At 48.8% G+C, this 17,814-nt stretch overlaps 1 protein-coding gene across 2 annotated transcripts in view; it reads left to right on the top strand.

The window, feature by feature from the left end:
* Positions 1-16,763, top strand: part of RASAL2 (RAS protein activator like 2) — a 401,898-nt gene extending 385,135 nt beyond the window's left edge. Inside the window, exons 15-18 of one of the 2 annotated variants that reach the window (XM_062192966.1) lie at positions 1,926-2,060; positions 3,833-4,035; positions 5,409-5,496; positions 10,989-16,763. In XM_062192966.1, coding sequence (XP_062048950.1) covers positions 1,926-2,060; positions 3,833-4,035; positions 5,409-5,496; positions 10,989-11,153 — 591 coding nt within the window. In that variant the 3' untranslated portion in view covers positions 11,154-16,763. The remainder of the gene's footprint in view (positions 1-1,925; positions 2,061-3,832; positions 4,036-5,408; positions 5,497-10,988) is intronic. The other variant, XM_062192967.1, reaches the window with a different exon arrangement.
* The last annotated feature ends 1,051 nt before the right edge of the window (positions 16,764-17,814 follow it).

The following is a 17,814-nucleotide window of genomic DNA, read 5'->3' as shown; positions in this document are numbered from 1 at the left end:
AGACAGGGATAGACTCATCTACGGGTGCTAGAGTTTAGGACGTGCTTGCGTGTTTCTGATGCATTGAGGGAAAAGCCCTTATAAAAGGAATTGCTAGCTCACTCACAGTTGAACCACACACATCCATCCTCAGGCATGGAGCCATTTTCATTGATGTAGATCTGGAATCTGAACAGCATCTGAACCAGCTTCTTACTCAGATCTTAGACCTTCATACTACTTCTGCCTGTGTAGTTAGTTTTCAAGTCTCTCCTAACCCATCTTTTATCTGTGTAACAGTTTATAAAATCTAGTCTTTCTAACTCTCAAGGTCATCAAAAACATGCCTTCTTTTAAAATGTCTTTTTAGAGCTTAACTAGGTTCTATTCTAAAGTGAAATAAAAATTCTTAGAATGTATGGCATTTCAGAGGAGAGAAAATTCTCTTCAATTGTGAGCTTATGAAGTATTGGTCCTCAAATATAAATCCATCTTAATTATAAAATGCTAACTCGAATTACAAGGTTTGCCTCCTTCTCCTCCCCTCCCCTTCCTTTCCCTCTCCCTCTCGGAACCCCTCAGGCCAGTCGGGAAGACTTGTGTTTCCATCACTGTTTGTGGCAAAAGCGCTAGCATCCAGTAGGCTAATATAAAGTGTAATGTCCAGTGCCGGCTTTCTAGACATAGATGTAGAAATTATAGACATCTGACCTATCTCATTTGGAAGTTTCCAAAGGCCTTCCACACACTTTATTATCTTATCAAGTTATTGTTATATTACCAAGTCCTCAAGCTCCCTGTTAGGATGGTGATATTGGGTATGGCAGTGGTAGCCCTATTCAGTAGATTAGGAAAAATGTATTTAAGGGACTAAGTAACTTGACTACTGGGTGTCAGACTTGTTCCTGAAAGGCAGAATTTTTTTTCCCTAAGATTTATTTATTTATTTGAGAGGGAGAGATGGAGAGAGAGCTCTTCTATCCACTGGTTCACTCCCCAGATGGCTGCGATAGTCAAAGTTGGGCCAATCTGAAGCCAAGAGCCAGGAACTTCTTCCAGGTCTCTGACGTGGGTGCAGGGGCCCAAGTACTTGCGCCGTCTTCTGCTGCTTTTCCAGACCATTAGCAGGGTGTTGAATCAGAAGTGGAGACTTGAACCAGTGCCCATATGGGATACTGGTGCTGCAGGTACCAATAGGTTAAGCAGGTTTAACCTACTATCCCACAGCGCTGGCACCAGCCAGAATTCTTAACACTCTTATCTATATTGGGAAAAGGCTATATATCTTGCTATCCTAGCTAGATATAAAAATCCCTTAGACTATCCGGTGCCCATTGTTTGGATCCTGTATGTATCAAGAAAGTTTGTTGTCTAAAATATGAACTCATGAGTGGTCTTAACCCACCAGGAAGTCAGTTGTATATAAAAACCAATATCACTTATCCTTCTCTTTGTTTAAATGGTTATAATGAAAATCACACATATTAGGTATTCTGATACATAAATTGGCACCTTGTGAGTTTAACATTGTCAGTTCTTGGGTTCCTGGTCATTTCTGGGTTAAACAGTTGTTTCCTAACCTGAGCAGTCAACCATATGTCTCTCATTCTGTCATCATCAGTAGGTAATTTAGTTAGTACCTACCAGCATTTGGACCACCGGGCAAGCAGAATTAACAGTTTTAAGACTTTGGCTTCCTGCAGAGGGAGAGAAAGCCTGAATCTTGGATGTGAAGTATACAAATTGCTATTTAGAATCGTCTGTTTTTACTCAAATGGATGTTCTGTTTCCTCACCCCTGGTCCTGGCCTTAATAAAATATGACCTCGGTGTGAGAAGGTGTATTAGAACGCTGAAAGAGCAGCGATAGGACTTCCAGGAACCACTGTGTGAAACCTACAAGTCAGTGAGCACTCAGGGAGCTACTAGTGACTGTTTCTGTTGCAGGTTCAGTCACCCGTGGACTCTGCCACCATGTCGCCTGTAGAGAGGACAGCAGCCTGGGTTCTGAACAACGGGCAGTATGAAGAGGATGTGGAGGAAACCGAGCAGAATCCAGACGAAGCGAAGCATGCTGAGAAGGTAAAACCTCATGCGTCCTCACTGACGGTGCTGCTCAGCGAGAGGCCCCGCCACTTTCTTGCAGGACTTGATCCCTCCTGCCCCCAACTCCTAGCGCCACATTGGCCTCCCATGTTAACTCTTAGGTGTGTACCTGCGTGTAAGAGGGCAGTAGTGTGAACATATGTAGGAGGTGGCCACCACAGTACGTTGGAGGAGAGCTGTTGGCTAACCCTGACTCTTTAATTATAGATTGCCTTAATCTGCAAGACACTGTGCTACTCATGTCTAGTCATTTTAGGTAAATATTTAGTGTCTCTTTAACTTGGTTGTTAGTCTTCAACCAAAGCCAAAAATAATATAAGGACTAGACTTCCCCTTATATCTTGGTAACAATTTGGTTTGGGTTTGGTTTATTTCTTTTTGCCTTTTCAGGTTAACGTTCAAGAATGCCCAGCCCTGCAGATAATTCTTAAAAGAATATTATCTGCTGCTTAGGTTTTATTTATTTATTTATTTATTTATTTTTTAAGAAAAGTTGACACGGGAGGGGGGAGAGGATTATCAGACAAGAACCTGACATCTTGTATAGCCTTATCATATTAATTGACAACCAGACAATTAACTATGATTATTGATGCAGTCTACCTCTTCAGGCCTTCAAGACTCTCACCTTTGACCTTCTGGATGAATGTGTACATAGGGTGGGGAACGTCCAGCCCGCAGGCCATACAAGGCCTACAGATTGGTCTTTTCCTGCCAAGGCAACCACAGGCAGGATTCGAAATTCAATAAATCTGTAGCAGGCAAATCTTTAAGTTGAGAATTTTGTGTGGCCTGCAGATGATGTCCAAAATATCCAAATGGCCCTTGGCAGAAAAAAGGTTCTCCACCCCTGGTTAGAACCATAATGTTGGGTGGGCAGTAACTGGTTGTCTGCTGGTCAATTAAATGTGAAAATAGTATGTGAACACGGATTTCAGGGCACAGAGCACCCTGTGGATTGATCACTGAGAGAGAGTAAGTAGGCCGTCCGTGTGAGAGCCTCTGCTTCTCACTGCACCTGGGGAACCTGATGTTCTCGTGTACTCACCCCAGCATCTACGACCTCAGTACGAGAAAGGCCGTGTTGCGTTCCTAATCCATCAAGGGCTTCTTAGTGAGGCCTCAGACACGTGTGCTCCAGCAGGAACGGAGCCAACCGAGCAGAGAAGCTGTGTCCTGAGCATGAGCCACAAGGCAGTGTTACTCTGCCCTGGCTGCCTTGTGCCTGTCTAGTTAGGGAGCAGCGCCAGCTACCTCTGCACGAATACGGTCTGTGGACGTAGTGACTGGACAGGGTAGAAATCTCGCTTGTCCCCTAGCAGAGTGAGGGAACAGCGCTCTGAGCCGAGATCCCAAGATCTGTCAGCAATCCTGCCGCACGGTGATAACACAGAAACCATTTCTGTCATACACAGGGGATTCTTTAAGCTTCTAAATGCTTTATTTATTTATTTATTTATTTATTTTTGCTCGTCTCATTTTATACCATCACAGATTGGATGTGGCTGGTAGCAACTGGTAGTTTAATGTGGAGAGAGGCACAAAAATATCTAGATGATAGAATGCCAAGTGAAGATTGCAGATGCAATTCTAGAAGGCGGGTGGGGCTGCACCCACATCTCTGCCAGTGAGAATTTGAGAGCGCACTGGCAGCCCAGGCAGCGTGCGCGGCACTGCCGGGGCTGTCCTCGCTCAGAAGTCAGTCACCAGTAACGTAACTCGTGTGTCTCTCCTTGTCTCCGCTCCAGTATGAACAGGAAATCACGAAGCTGAAGGAGCGCCTGCGAGCGTCCAGCCGGCGGCTGGAGGAGTACGAGCGGCGCCTGCTGGTGCAGGAGCAGCAGATGCAGAAGCTGCTGCTGGAGTACAAGGCCCGGCTGGAGGCCAGCGAGGAGCGGCTGCGCAGGCAGCAGGAGGACAAGGACAGCCAGATGAAGAGCATCATCAGCAGGTGCGGGGCCGGAGGCGGTGGGCGGCGAGACAGAGGAGCAGCAACAGCCACCACGTTCAGCTGTCTGTGTACTCAGCACAAGTGTGGTGACTGCCTGTGTCTCTTCAAACAGCATCCATAGGAGGCCTAGCTCACTGCCTAGGAAGATGCAATTGGAAAAATAAAAACAAAGTGACTCCCTTGATATTTCAAAGGAAAACTAGGTTTAGGAAATCTCAGAATTCCAGGCATTTGGCCTAGTGGTCAAGACGCTGGTTAGATGCCTGCTTCCCTCCTCAGAGTGCCTGGGTTTGATGCCTGGCTTCCTACTGATACACACGCTGGGAGACAGCACTGCGGACTCAATCAGTTGAGCCTCTGCCACCCACGTAGGAGACTTAACTCCGTGTCCCAACACCAGCCCTGGCCAGTGCAAGTGTCTGGGGGGTGACCCAGTGGGTGGGAGCTTGTCCTGACTCTGTGTGTGTGTCAGTGTCACTCTCTCTGCCTCTCAAATCTATAAATACATTTTGTTTAAAATCTGAATATCTAATGTCCTAGACTAATTTCATGTTTAAAAACAAGTCCAGAGACATGGCAAGAAGTTTCACCGGTTATCTTTAGGGCCACAGGACCAAAAGAGTACCACCGATGCCAAGGGAGAAGTTAGTCTTACCAAACATTTACATATTTTTCACTAAAAACCAGGTACTTTAAAATAATAATTTGCTTAATCTTCATGCATTCTCTGAGATGGGCATTGTTATTTCTGTTTTACAAATAAACAGGCAACAGATGAAGTCACTTGCCCAAGGTGACGTAGTGTTGTGAAACCCAGGTGGGCGGGCTCCTCAGTCTATGCTCATGAACGCCAGGCTTCCATATTGTCAGTTGCTATGCACTGGTTCAGTCAGTGGAGGGCAAAAGGTCTTAGTAGTGTGGGAGTAACCAGCAATCTGACTGAGAGCCAGAGTCTTGGAGGGGGACATCAGTGGACTGAAATGTGAGTGGTGAATGAGAGAGACACGAGGGCTACTACAAATAGAGTACCTAGAAAACTTAGCTCTGCGAGTGAAGAGAGTTGTTGGACGACCAGTTGAGTTCGACATTTGTTCTTTGTTGTTTGCTTTGATATTTTAACATGAAATTAAGTTGTGCAAGGGATGGGATCTGTAGAGGAGAAAGAAGAAATGATTATGGGAATACTGTTCATTCCAAAGGAGATGAAAAAGCAGAGAAAAGCCAACCATGGATGTCTTCTTCAAAGGTTGGGGAGGACAAAGAGCGATTGCAGGCCTTTGCTGGGGAGGTGGGAGAAGTTTTGAGTTGCCTGTTCGCTGGAATACCCACCCCTCTCTCTGAAGTGTTAATTCCTCCTTCCTGCCGTGTTCCAGGCTAATGGCTGTAGAGGAAGAACTGAAGAAGGATCACGCTGAGATGCAGGCAGTGATCGATGCTAAGCAGAAGATAATTGATGCGCAGGTGAGTGGCTGCGAGTCAGAAGGCACTTGTTTGTAATAGCTGCTATTTCCTGATTTCTCCTCCTCGCAAATGCCAAGGCAGGCACTGGAAAATAGGCCAGTGAAGAGTTCTTGGCACCTCCTCTTGGAGATTAACTCAGCTCCTCTGTGAGCTGCAGCGTTTTGCCTTTCTTTCACTGCGCCCAGTGTGTTAACCCAGCAGTGACAGTGTGCTTAGTCCAGTTGCTTCACGGGTCTCAGCCTAGTGCATGATGGGGTTTGCTTCTTCCCTTACGGGAAGGAAGACTTTCTGGAAGAGGGTGACCGTCAGAAGTGCACTGCATGTGTCTGGCCTGTGACCTCCACTGACCACTGCTTGGCTGTGCTGTTCCTGGTCTCGTCGGTCACGTCCCCTGCCTCCCTCCTCTAGCCCCCGGCGGTAATGGAGTTGCAGGGGGAGGATCAGGCACCTCTCCTCATCACCCCTTCAGTTCTGGGTCTGGCACTGCTGTTCGGAATGTGCTTTGCTGCCCTTCTTTGTTGGCACTGTGCCTAGTGAGCCTCTTTTGATAAAATTTTCTCTTAAAAAAAAAAAAAAGAAACTTGGTGAACTTAGAATGTAGAACCCTCTGCTCAGTGTAGCCGATGCCTAGGATGCCACCGGCGTGATGCCCAGCAAGAGTGTCCCGCAGAGACAGAGACTCGACCCTGACCAGAGGAAAGGCCAGGAGGCGGGGCATGTGCCTTCACTCCTCTTCATCTTACCAGTGTCAAATATGGTTGTGTTTCTTAAGGTGAAACAGGTGTCAGGCATCAGGCACAGTCTTGATAGGGGGTGGTCCAGTCACTGAACGTACTGCCTCCTTGAAGACAACTCAGCCAGGTTTTGTTTCTCACCCAGAGAGAGACTTTGTTCATAGATGTTCAGTGCCCTTGTCTACTTGAGAGCCTGTGGTCTGTGTTAGAGCCCCCAGCGTTCTTAACATGTGCTTACCAGCCTAGTTTCCTTCCAGGTCAGTGTGGGGCGAAGCTCCATTCTCAGAGGACTCCACAGTGAGGCTGAAGGCGTAACGTGGGGGGTACTGCGTCGCGCACCCCACACTCCTTCACACACAGTAGACTTGAGCCAGGTGCGAGTCGTGGCACACTCTCATCCGTGGCGTTCCCCCAAAATATTTCTGGATGTCTGGACCTGCTAAGAATCAGAAGAAAGGTTGCCTATAATTGTCTTACTTGGTCCTCTTTGCTTCATAATCTTTCTAGGTGTCCCCAAGATAAATAAGGGGGAGGCAAAGCCGTCTTGCTATACATGCTGTGAGAATTCCCCCAGAGGCTAAAGAGGACGCCCTGGACAAAGAAGGCCGTTCAGGGAAACTAGTGTTGACAGGTTGCTGCTTTTGCCATTTCAGTGTAACAGGCTAAAGCAGGGGGAGGCCTATTAACTGTACCATGAGAAGTTTCAGTTCTAATGAGACAAGGCAGACCTTCGTAACCATCCCAGCCAGCCTAAGACTGCCAGTCTTGAGCAGAGGGAGCTGGAGTGGGCCGTGGTCTGACTCTGTGCATGTTGGCTGACACTGGCCTTCAGAACATCATTAGCTTCGAAAGCTTTCTTCTCCCATTCTGCCCCCCGTTTCAGCATCCACAGCAAGGTAACCGGGTCGTAGACTCAGAGGGAATATGAGTTGTCAGGGCTCAAAAGCTCTGGAAAGTAAGGACTTTGTCTCCATTTACCGGGAGAGCATCACGGTGAAGGGAAGGGAGAAATATTACTCCAAAGCATCTGTCGGCATCAGCGACTTGCGCTCTGGCTCAGTTAATATTTGGAGTCCATACTTCAAGGCAAGGGTTCTCACATAGCTTAGCTCCCTGGCCTAGTTTGATGGAAGCAAGGCACCTTCCATAGATCAATATCCCGCTGCTCCTACTGACCACTCCACAGCCAAGACCATCCTCTGCCAGTGGGTCAGATATAAAAAGTTTCCCTCTCAAATATAGGCATTATTGTGTGATAAATTATTTTACCAGAGACTCACCCCAGATCCCTAGAGAATGCCTGGCAAATCCACGAGACCGTATTTGTAAAACCACTGCACCACGTACAAACAAATTATAAACACTTAAAAAGGTAGGATTCTCACTTCTAGCTGTTGGCTTACTGATCCGTTAAAACCTTACTGTAACGAGACCGAGCATCCCTAGGCATCCTTTGGGGTGAATGGCTTTGCATTGGATCTTTTCTACGGATAACTCTTACCTTCAAAGTGTTGGATGGAGCAGAGCAACCCTTGTGGCATCACTGAATAGATTAAAGACATGCTGGCGGGTGGAGGCTTCCCAGCGAGGTAACCTGTGCTTTTCTGTCTGACGTGTACTTTGGTGCACTGGTAATAAAAAATATTTCTGACATGAATACAGTTGATTTCCTTACGCTCAAGTGAAACCCAACAGTAGCACCCAGGTGCCCCTTCAGCTGCTCTGTGCTGCCACGTAAGGGCTTGCTCCCCCCACCCCCCGAGCCACTTCATCTATAAGGCACAGGCCCACACCAGCCTCCTAACTAGAGCTGCTCAAGGATGAGCAGCAGTCACCCCTCCCAGACTGTGTTGCTCGGCCGTGGGGCCGCTGATGGTGGTACTAAGGAACCATTTCTTAAATATCAGACCATGGAATGTACCATGCTCCACTCCCAAGCACGAGGAGACAGCGCCCCCAGGATGTCTCCAGGGCACTCAGATGGAGAACCTAGATGGGCTCCCTTCCCATGGGAAGCCAAGCAGCTACCTAGTTACTGTTGCAAGTGATATCTCCGCTGTGTTAAATTACAGGTCATAAATGGAGATGAAATTATTCAAACAGGCAAGTAAACCCCGTCCGTTCTCTAGCTGAGCAGTCCCCAGCCCTGACCCGGTGTACCAGCCTCCTACACATTCCAGCTCCTGCCACTCCCCGCGTTGAAATCCTTCCTGTCAGGCACTGATTAGACTGCTTTGACTTCCAGTCCAGGCGGAACCCAAATATCAGAGCATGTTTTGCCTACTGAACTTGACTTCCAAATGTACATACTTTTTTCTCTTACTTTTGCTTTTCTTTTGGGAGAGTACGGTGTGGGGACTTAGGAAGAGAGCTTCTCTAGGGGGACACATTTGGGTTAGTTGGGGGAGTTGCTTAGCTTTGGTTGTTGCTTTTAGGCAATAAGTAATTACCATCTTAGGTTATAATTCTTGGCCTGCTTTTTGGCTCAGTAGGACTCAAATAATTTTCCATGAATACCTGATTTTTTTTTTTAGATGAACCCTGAAGAATCCTGCTTTCCTTAGCGTTGGGTCCTTATAACTTATCCCAGTACTGAAATAAATATCTTTCTCCTTTAATCATTTCAAGAAATGAGTGTCCTGCGTAGAGATCATTCCTAACCACAGGGGAGGGGCAAGGACATGGGACATGATGTGTGCCTCCTCCCTTTTTGTCTTCTAGTAACTGCTGGCCAATCCTAAACTATTGGCTTTTTAAAAGATCTGTACTTCTTGTTAGCCTAGTAAGTTCCATTGGCTCTTTTTTTTTTTTTTTTGACAGGCAGAGTGGACAGTCAGAGAGACAGGGAAAAAGGTCTTCCTTTTGCCGTTGGTTCACCCTCCAATGGCCGCTGTGGCCGGCGCGCCACGCTGATCCAAAGCCAGGAGCCAGGTGCTTCTCCTGGTCTCCTATGCGGGTGCAGGGCCCAAGCACTTGGGCCATCCTCCACTGCCCTCCCGGGCCACAGCAGAGAGCTGGCCTGGAAGAGGGGCAACCAGGACAGAATCCGGTGCCCCGACCGGGACTAGAACCCGGGGTGCCGGCGCCACAGGTGGAGGATTAGCCTATTGAGCCGCAGCGCCGGCCTCCGTTGGCTCTTAATTTTTGTAATATAATTATTGTTCTTGAAAGACCTTATACATCTTTCCATGAATTTTGCCTACCCTTAAAACAAGTTACCTTTCCAAAATAAAGAGCATCTTATGCTAGATTCATGGTTAGTTAGTACTCGGGTTTTATGTACACCTCGTTCTCCATGAGGGAAAGGACCAATTTTTTTCCTTTAAGTGTTAACAAGCATGTGCTAGTCTGTTGTTTTTTCATACTTTGAAGCTGGCCACCACAGGCACAGCTGCCGTGTGGACCCCGCCCTGCCGGCCCACTACGGTAGCACAGCCGGTGAACAGAGGAAGGGCTCTGGGTGCTGTAGTCCTGGGTGGCTTTCCTCACCTCCCCGCGCAGCACACCTGCCCCTGCGTGCCTGACAGCGTGTCTCCAGGCTGCGTGGGGCTGCTGGGCAGCTGTGAGTGGCTGCTGCTCATGGTGAGGTGCACAGCAGCCCTGAGCCCTTCTGCCTCTGCCCGCACCTCACCGTGTGTGCATCTCACCGTGCTCTCCCCTGGGTGGACTGTGACACCTCCCGAGCAGGGAGACTGCTTCAGGCTTTGGGGTTGTTCCTCCCATGCTATTTGCTCCTTACTTTCGTGAGCCTGGGAAAAGCCTTGATTAACCTTGTCTCCTGAAACGTGGACTTTATGTTGGGAAGGTTCTGGAATACATTCCCTGGCTGTGGAGCTACAATTAGGGTGTCTCTCCTAATCTTTATGAGCGTGAGACTGATGATGTTTTCATGGGGTGATTTTTTTTTTTTATGTAGATTGCCATTTTGCCTTTAGTTTGCTCCCCTCCACACACACACACACACACACACACACCTGGGGATTTTTTTGTGTATGTGTATTCAACAGCCCTTTATCAAAATAATGGCCGTAAAGCGATTTTTTGCAGACACTCAAAAGTGAAACGAAAGCAGTGCCCGCAGCGGGCAGCTTTCTGGAGTGACGGAGCTGGAATGGCCTAGGAGCTGCGTTCTCTGTTCGTCCTCATGTACTGTTCGCGGCGCGCCTTCAGCCACACCCCTCCCCGTGTCGCAGTAACCCCTCAGTCTGAGCTTCTGGCTGCCTTGTCCCCTCTTGCTGTTGCATCCTCACCTTGTTGGTGACTCTGAACTGCCACCATGTATCGTGTTCATTTTGAGCACCGTGCGAATTCTTTCCAAATGTGCGTGACACGCCCTGTCTGGGGGCTCAGAACCCATGGATCACGTGCACTTCTCCGTGAATGAAACCTCTGGTGCTTCTTTCTTCGCCATTTAACTGCCACGTTCGGTCCTGACCAGAGCCCTTCAAACAGTGAGGCTCTTGACACCCATGTGCGTAGTCAGGCAGTACGCACGGTGTCGTTTTTATATGATGGCCTGGGTCCCCGGAGATTATTCGTAACAAGCTCTTCTTGTTGAAAGGAGAAAGAGAGGGAGAAAATACACGGAGACCCCGCGGGCTCAGGGGACATGAGCTGGATCAATGTGCAGAAAGAGGCAGAGACGTTCCATTTGTGCTGCTGTTTGAGGGAAAGCACGGGCTAGTCTTTCAGTAAAATTCCAGACATGTATTCCTGCCCGCAAGGAGCCCGAATAAAGCCCCGATTGGTGTGTTGTAGGAAAAACGGATCGTGTCGCTGGATTCGGCCAACACCAGGCTGATGAGCGCGCTGACGCAGGTGAAGGAGCGCTACAGCATGCAGGTGCGCAACGGCATCTCCCCCACCAACCCCACCAAGCTTTCCATTACGGAGAATGGTGAATTCAAAAACAGCAGCTGCTGACGGGCCGTGCGAGGAGACCCGAGGACGCTGCCCGCTCGCCCGTCCCAGGCCCCTCCAGGTCGGCGGAACGTTGCTCCTTCAGAACGGCAGTGTGGCGGTGTGGTGAGGAACTCGTCAATGAAGGAAGAAACCTTGTCTTTCAGGGCATAAGGCGAAGACTTCCAAGGTCAATGCTTCCCACCTCCCCCCCACCTCCCCCACCCCCCGTGTCTCTATGTACATAGGGAACTTAGTTCTGGGCCATGTACAGAAAATACCACTGTAATATACCAAATGGGAGTTAATAATGTAGAATACCTTTTTAATTATTGCTATTTTTATTATTGTTTTTCCTCTTGTTGAAAGCGCTGCAGTTGTTGAGGAAAAGTAGGAAGTACATGTGCGTGCGACGTGAGCCTGTGGGTGCGGTAGGCAGAGGCCACACGTCTGTCTGTTGGAAGCACGTGGCGTGCCCTGGGGCCTCGTCAGAAGGAGTTTTTCAGGGATTCGTCTGCCAGTTTAGAAACCCCACCTTCGCCCCCACGTCCTTTAGGAAAAATGCAGATACCAAGATCCAAAACAGTCATCTCTGCCAGTGACCGACCACGCCTGGCTCTGGTTGGACAGCTAATCCGATCTGGGGTTCACCGCGTCGGAGGACACAGCACACAGCTGCTGCATCCCAACTGGACCTGAGGGGCTGCCTCTGAGCTCCCGTCAGGGCTGCTCTGTCTGCAGCAGCTCCGTGTTCTCTGTTCGATGGGGGACTTTGTTTACCCTGGGTGTAATGAAGAGTGGACTTCTTCCTCTTTAGAGTTTACAGAGCTATAAATCTATGTGTCTCCAATACCATCCTCATCTTCACACGTCCACTGCCCTTCCCTCTAGCTGGTGGGAGCAGTCTTCAGCCAACAGGGTCTACTCTCCCCTGGAGAGGTTATTCCAGTGTGCTGTCCCTAAGCATTCAAACTGAACACCCTTTCTTCCACATAGAAAAGGGCTAACCATACCATCGCAGGAATCTCTGAGTATTTCCTAGGAAAAAAATTGTTTTTTATTTGTAAGTTATAATGCTTGTTGGGATGAAGATCGTATCCATTGTAATTAGCAGGTCTGTGGGCAGGGTAATTTTATCTCTATCTCTACCTTTTAAATAGTTCCTTCTTCCTCCTATGCCTTCCGTAAAATTCGGAAAGGAAATCCAAACCTGAAGCTTCGTTGGCTCAAAAGTGACGATGACTCTCGTAAGAAGAACACACAGGTTCCCACTGGTATTCCCATGCCCTTGGGAGATCTGGCAATAACGACCCAGTCTCAACACTTGTCATCCTTGTCTTTATTAATAGAGGACAAAAAAAGCTGTGGCAGCCAACTTGCTTCCTTTTTCCAGAGGTGTGGGATTTTGTGCGTTACCCAGACATTCTATAAACAAATAGATATACATGTATACACACACGTATGTACATAGAGCTGCACTAACAGGAGGAGGTCCTGCCTTCTGGCTGGCAGGTATGTTAAAGGGTCTTGAGTCTCTTTCCGCACGATGTAAGCAGTTTTACATTGAGGAAGCAATAGCATTTCTCAAATAAGTTAATGATGTTTATTTTAAATTATGAAATTTAAGGAAAAGCAATTTAAAAAAGAAAGAAAAGGGGAGGGAGAAAGACCTGGGGGAGTGCGCCGCGTGGAGCGAGTCCTTCTGCGTAATGGCGGGTGTGTCAGGGAGCAGGAGACGCTGGCCAGTGCCCTCTGAGGGAGGCCCAGACACAGGCACTGAGCCCCCTCTCACCAGGTCCCAGGCCTGCGCTTCGGCAGCGTGCCCGTGGCCCCAGCCCCCACCCTCTCCTCACAGTCCCTTTCATCACAGCCCTGTGCCTGACGGAGGGCGACGCTGGGAGCCCTTCAGTGCGCTTATCTGATCTGCAGACTTCAAGCCAAGCTGTTTTGGCACTGGTGTGTTTTCTTGGCCCTTGGCAGTTATTTTACAAATTCTTGTCTGTTCCTTTCACGCCGAGGGCACACTGTGGCCAAAATCACTTATCTGAACAGGACACGGAGGTTCCCAGGAGTCACGTCGCGTGTTGGGGGAAAGGCTGTAAGCAGCAATCTCTTCTTGTTCGTGGCGACTCCCAGCTCCAGCCACTTTAATTCATTCTTTGTAAAGAGCCTTCAGCCGTGCTGCAGAAGACCCAGGGAAAGACTGTCGGTTTCAGTGGCCTTAAGTACGTGAGTGATGTGGGTGATGTCTTCCACGGAGGTTGGGGAAGTCTCGGGCGTCGGTATGGATTACAGAGGGCTGACGCACTCACCCGTGCTGGGGACTGAGCCGAGACCCAGAACAGCAGCTGTGTTTCTGACAGATGCAATGCGTCTCTGTTAGCATCGTGAGAGCTCTGTGGAGTGGTCCACGTTGGAAGATCAGGCACCCCGACATTCATGCAGATGGTGTAGCCCTCTGCCATCAGGCTAATCTGAATGAAGAAAAGAGTAAAAAAATAAGACGGTTAGAAGCAAGCAGAAAGTTCGAAGCTATTACCAGACATTAAATTTTAGATTATCCTTTGAGCCTGCTCCTTCCCGAACATTTTCCTGAGTATATCCTTAGAGAATGGAAGAAGGCAGCAACAGGCGAGGTGGCATTGCAGGTTAAGCTGCAGCCTGTGACTCGGCTGCTTCACTTCCAATCCAGCTCCCTGCTAATGCATCTGGGAGGCAGTAGAAGATGGCCCAAGTGCTTGGGTCCCTGCCACCCACGTGGGAGATCTGGATGAGGCTCCTGGATCCTAGCCTTGGCCTGGCCCAGCCCTGGCCATTGCAGCCATTTAGGGGGTGAACCAGAAGATGAAGCTCACTCTGTCCCCTCTTTCTCTTTGTAACTCTACCTTTCAAATAAATACATCTTTTTTTAAAAAGCAGCAACAGGTAATGATTTCCACAGGGGTGTTGCTTACTTGGCCTTTCTTCAGCCCAAATAGGCACACCCCTCTGTTACGGGGAGGAGGCACACGGTTAGGTAAGGGGCCATGCCTGACATTTCACGCCTCCCTCAGAACGTCACCATCTCACGGGGTGCAGCACAGGAGCAAGGTTGCATAGATATCTGAAGTTAAGGTGAAGCGCTTGCAAAGTGTCCAGCCGACAAGCACTCTTGGCCATGAACAGGGACAATTATTCCTAGACTCAGAAGACAGAGGTCCCTGCTCCCCTTTCACACCCCTGAGCGATAAGCTGTCTGAGCTGAAGCCGTGAAAGCATTTGGTTTCCATTGGGTCATCGTGTTCCCCGAGTCTCAGCAGTCAAGGCCATGACAGAGAGCAGATCACCGGGTAGCTACTGTAGCAAGCACTCGAGCACCAAGCAAGCCACCTGTCCAGGCAGGCAGCCTGTCCAGGCAGGCAGCCGTGGTGAAGCGAGGGAATCACGCCGCTACAGCTCTTTCCCTTTTGTTACTGTTGTTCGTTTAGTTTCCAGTTAGTCAGAATCCGCTTTCTCTGATTGACATCCTCCCTTTCTCCGTGATGGTGTTAGGCAGCGAAAGAAAAAGATGTCCTGTCTCAGAATACTGTGAGCATTGACTGTGCGCCCTGGAGAATGAGGCTGACTTTGGATGTTAGCGTATGGCCTTTGTTTCTGGATCTGTGCCTCCACGGACCCCTGGGCTTTCACTGTGCCTTCCAAGGTACACTGGATTTGGGAGCAGAATTCTTTTCTGGAAGTTCCAGAGCAGAAGTTCCAGCTGCCGTCCAGTGAGTTTGCATTTGCTGGGCTTCCTGCAAGGCTGAGTTGTTGATAAGCCAGGCCAGTGATGGCACTGAGCTGGGGGGGGGGGGGGGGTGTCCTCTCAGGATTCTCCGTCTCACCTGTCGCGCCATTGTCACAGGCCCGCCAGCAGAAGAGGTTTGGAGCTGCCCCGGAGGCCGTGACCTCCCCTGCATTTCGAGTCTCACCTTTGCAGGCCCCTTCTCCTTCAAACAGTGGGAAGCCAAAGGGCCTTCTCCACCCCTCTTCCCTTTTCAAGTCTGATAACAGAATCTCTGCGTGCCCCCAGCGATAAGCAGTGGCCTTCCCACCCCTTTCCTGGAAGCCAAAAATGTGGGAGACTTTGTTTTTCATCAGTACGTCATTAGAAAGGACAACTAATTTCTTAAAAGCAAGAATCACTGGGGTGTTGGACTTTTACATAGAATCTCTTGTCTGAATGGTCGTTTTTCGTCCTAGAAGCATTCTCTTGTGGTCACGGCCTAGTTATTAATGCTCTCGAGTTTGAGAAAGACAAAAGTGATGTAATTTGCATGAGATGGAATAGGTGCTATCTTAGGAGCAGTGAAAGGACCCGAAGGAGATGGGTGACCCAGGAGACTGAGGCCTGACAGTCTTCCGGGCAGCTCAGAGGTTCCAGGACACGGGAGGATTTGTATCCTTTGCCCACGCCTAAAAGACACAGGTGTGTGGAAGGGTGGTTTTTGTAGACACGTGCGTCCTCACACGAAACACTCCATGCCTAGGGCTTCTGCTTGCTGAATGTTAACCCAGCTCAGTTCACACAGCAGTGGCTCCCAAACTTTCCTGAGTATGTGTCAGATTTGCTGCACTCATCCTATCCTCTTGACAATGTACTATATGTGTTATATGTATATATAAGTTAAAATGACTTTGAGTTGATTGGGTCTGAATTTGAAGAACTCTAGATGTCTTTATTGATGCCAGAGGGAGTCCTAGAAAGTTGAATGTCACTGGTCTGCCAGTAGGATTCAGAGAGAAGCGGCTTTGGCTCCTGATCAGTTAATCCTCAGGTGTCCACGTAACCCACTAAGCGAGACTCGGCAAACGCAGCGAGCCGCCGGGGAGAGGTCGTGTTTGCCCCTGTTTCCGCACGCCTTTCAGCGTCCCACCAGGCTGTTCTTCTTCCAGATGCCCTCAGTTTTCCCTAGGCAATTGCTTGGCTTGGGACTTAAAACCAGATTTATTCTGTTGGTACAGAGACACTTCCACAGAAGCTGTGCTGTGGGGACGTCCATCATCTGCGTGGGGCTGCAAATATTTATGTATGTACAAGCATCCTCTTTATGTCACATCCAAACTCCCAGTGGAAGCATTTCAATCCCACTCCCCCAGCAGATGAAATACTAATTGTCACAATCACCATTATCCTGCAGAAAAGTTAAGAGGAATAGTAAAGGTTAAATCTTGACTGGTGCTTAGACATTTCTTAGTTACACGAAAACTCAGCTCACGCGGACAGCAGCACCTTAACCCGACTCACTCCCAGGACGAATTTACCTTCTAAGCCTGATTTTGTTTTTCATCCCCAGGGCCTTAACAAGAGTGTGTTAATACACATGACTATTTTACAATGATAGCTCTAAATAATTTATTTTTTATTTCAAGAGAGAGATACACCTTAGAAAAACAAAACCCAAGATTTGGTTTTTATTTTTAAAGCCATATTTTTGTGCTAGTAGCACGTAGATTGTTCCATATGTGAGATCCATACCTGCATTTCATTACCTGAGTTTGTTCTAAAGAAGATTTATTTTTGTTCTGTGAATAATTTTTGACGGTTCTTGTACATGTACAGATATAGATACGTTTGAGGTCTTTTATTGATATTCCTACAAAGACTACAAATAAACTTTAACTTTAAACATTTCAGGCTCACGTTGCTACTGTACTTGACGTATTACTGCCTTACTTTCAGCGGGCAACTGGGCGCTAGGTGCGCTCCTAGCAAAACAAGAAAGAAGACGTGTGCAGGAACAGTCCCTCTGAACCGCACGTCTGAGAACAGGTGAAACAACAGCCGTAGGACACAGAAGCTGGGACAGCGGCCGCAGAGCGCCTCGTGCTGGGACGTGGGTAGCTTGCGGCTGGGAAGCGCCTCCTTGGGTCGGATTCAAAGTGTGGCCGCGTTTAGCCACCCAGACCACTTCTGCCCGCCCTCAGCCCCCCGCAGGCTAACGGGGTTTCTTTTCAGCATTTCCGCTGTTTGGTTCCGATGTTTTGTTCTTGGTGGTTGAACGTTCTGCAGGTTTGCTTCTCCACGTATCCCATCTTCGCCTTACCCGTTCCGTTCTCTCGGAGCCAGGGTGCAGGTTTCATATGGAATTTTCCTCTGTGCCAGCTGTTGGTCTGTGCCTCTTACATGTCTCCAGTTATTTCTAATCGCTGTCTACGAGGCACTTAACAACTGACATGTGGGGCAGGCGGCTGGTGACGTTAAGGGTCCACCTGGGAAGCCCACACCCCACACTGGCCTGCCCGGATCGTGGTCCTGCTTCCCCTCCAGGCTCCAGCTTCCTGCTCATGCACACCCTGGGCAGGCAGCGGTGATGGCCCCACGTACCCAGGTCCCTGCCACCCATGAAGAACGCCTGGACGGAGCTCTCCCAGGCAGCTGGGGAGGAACCAGCAGATGGGAGCTCACTCCCTGCCTTCCTCCCTGTCCCTCTCTTTCAAATCAATAAAAATCAATTAAAAGGAAAAAAAAAAAAAAAAAACCTAGAATTCACTCCGAATCCAGAGCCGACTGTGTGGAAGGGAAAGTGCAGGGGGGCAGCCGGTGCTACCTTCCATTCGCTTCGGCGCCGACCCACTTCAGGCTGAACTGCTCGTGGCCTAATGCACGCTTTAAGACTGCTTGGATCTGAAACAGCAGGGAGAGAAAACCTGCTGATGCCACCTT

Source organism: Lepus europaeus, chromosome 5, assembly GCF_033115175.1.
Source record: "Lepus europaeus isolate LE1 chromosome 5, mLepTim1.pri, whole genome shotgun sequence".
Taxonomy (NCBI): domain Eukaryota; kingdom Metazoa; phylum Chordata; class Mammalia; order Lagomorpha; family Leporidae; genus Lepus; species Lepus europaeus.
Note: the sequence above shows the minus strand (reverse complement) of the source record. Positions and strands in the feature narration are given on the sequence as shown.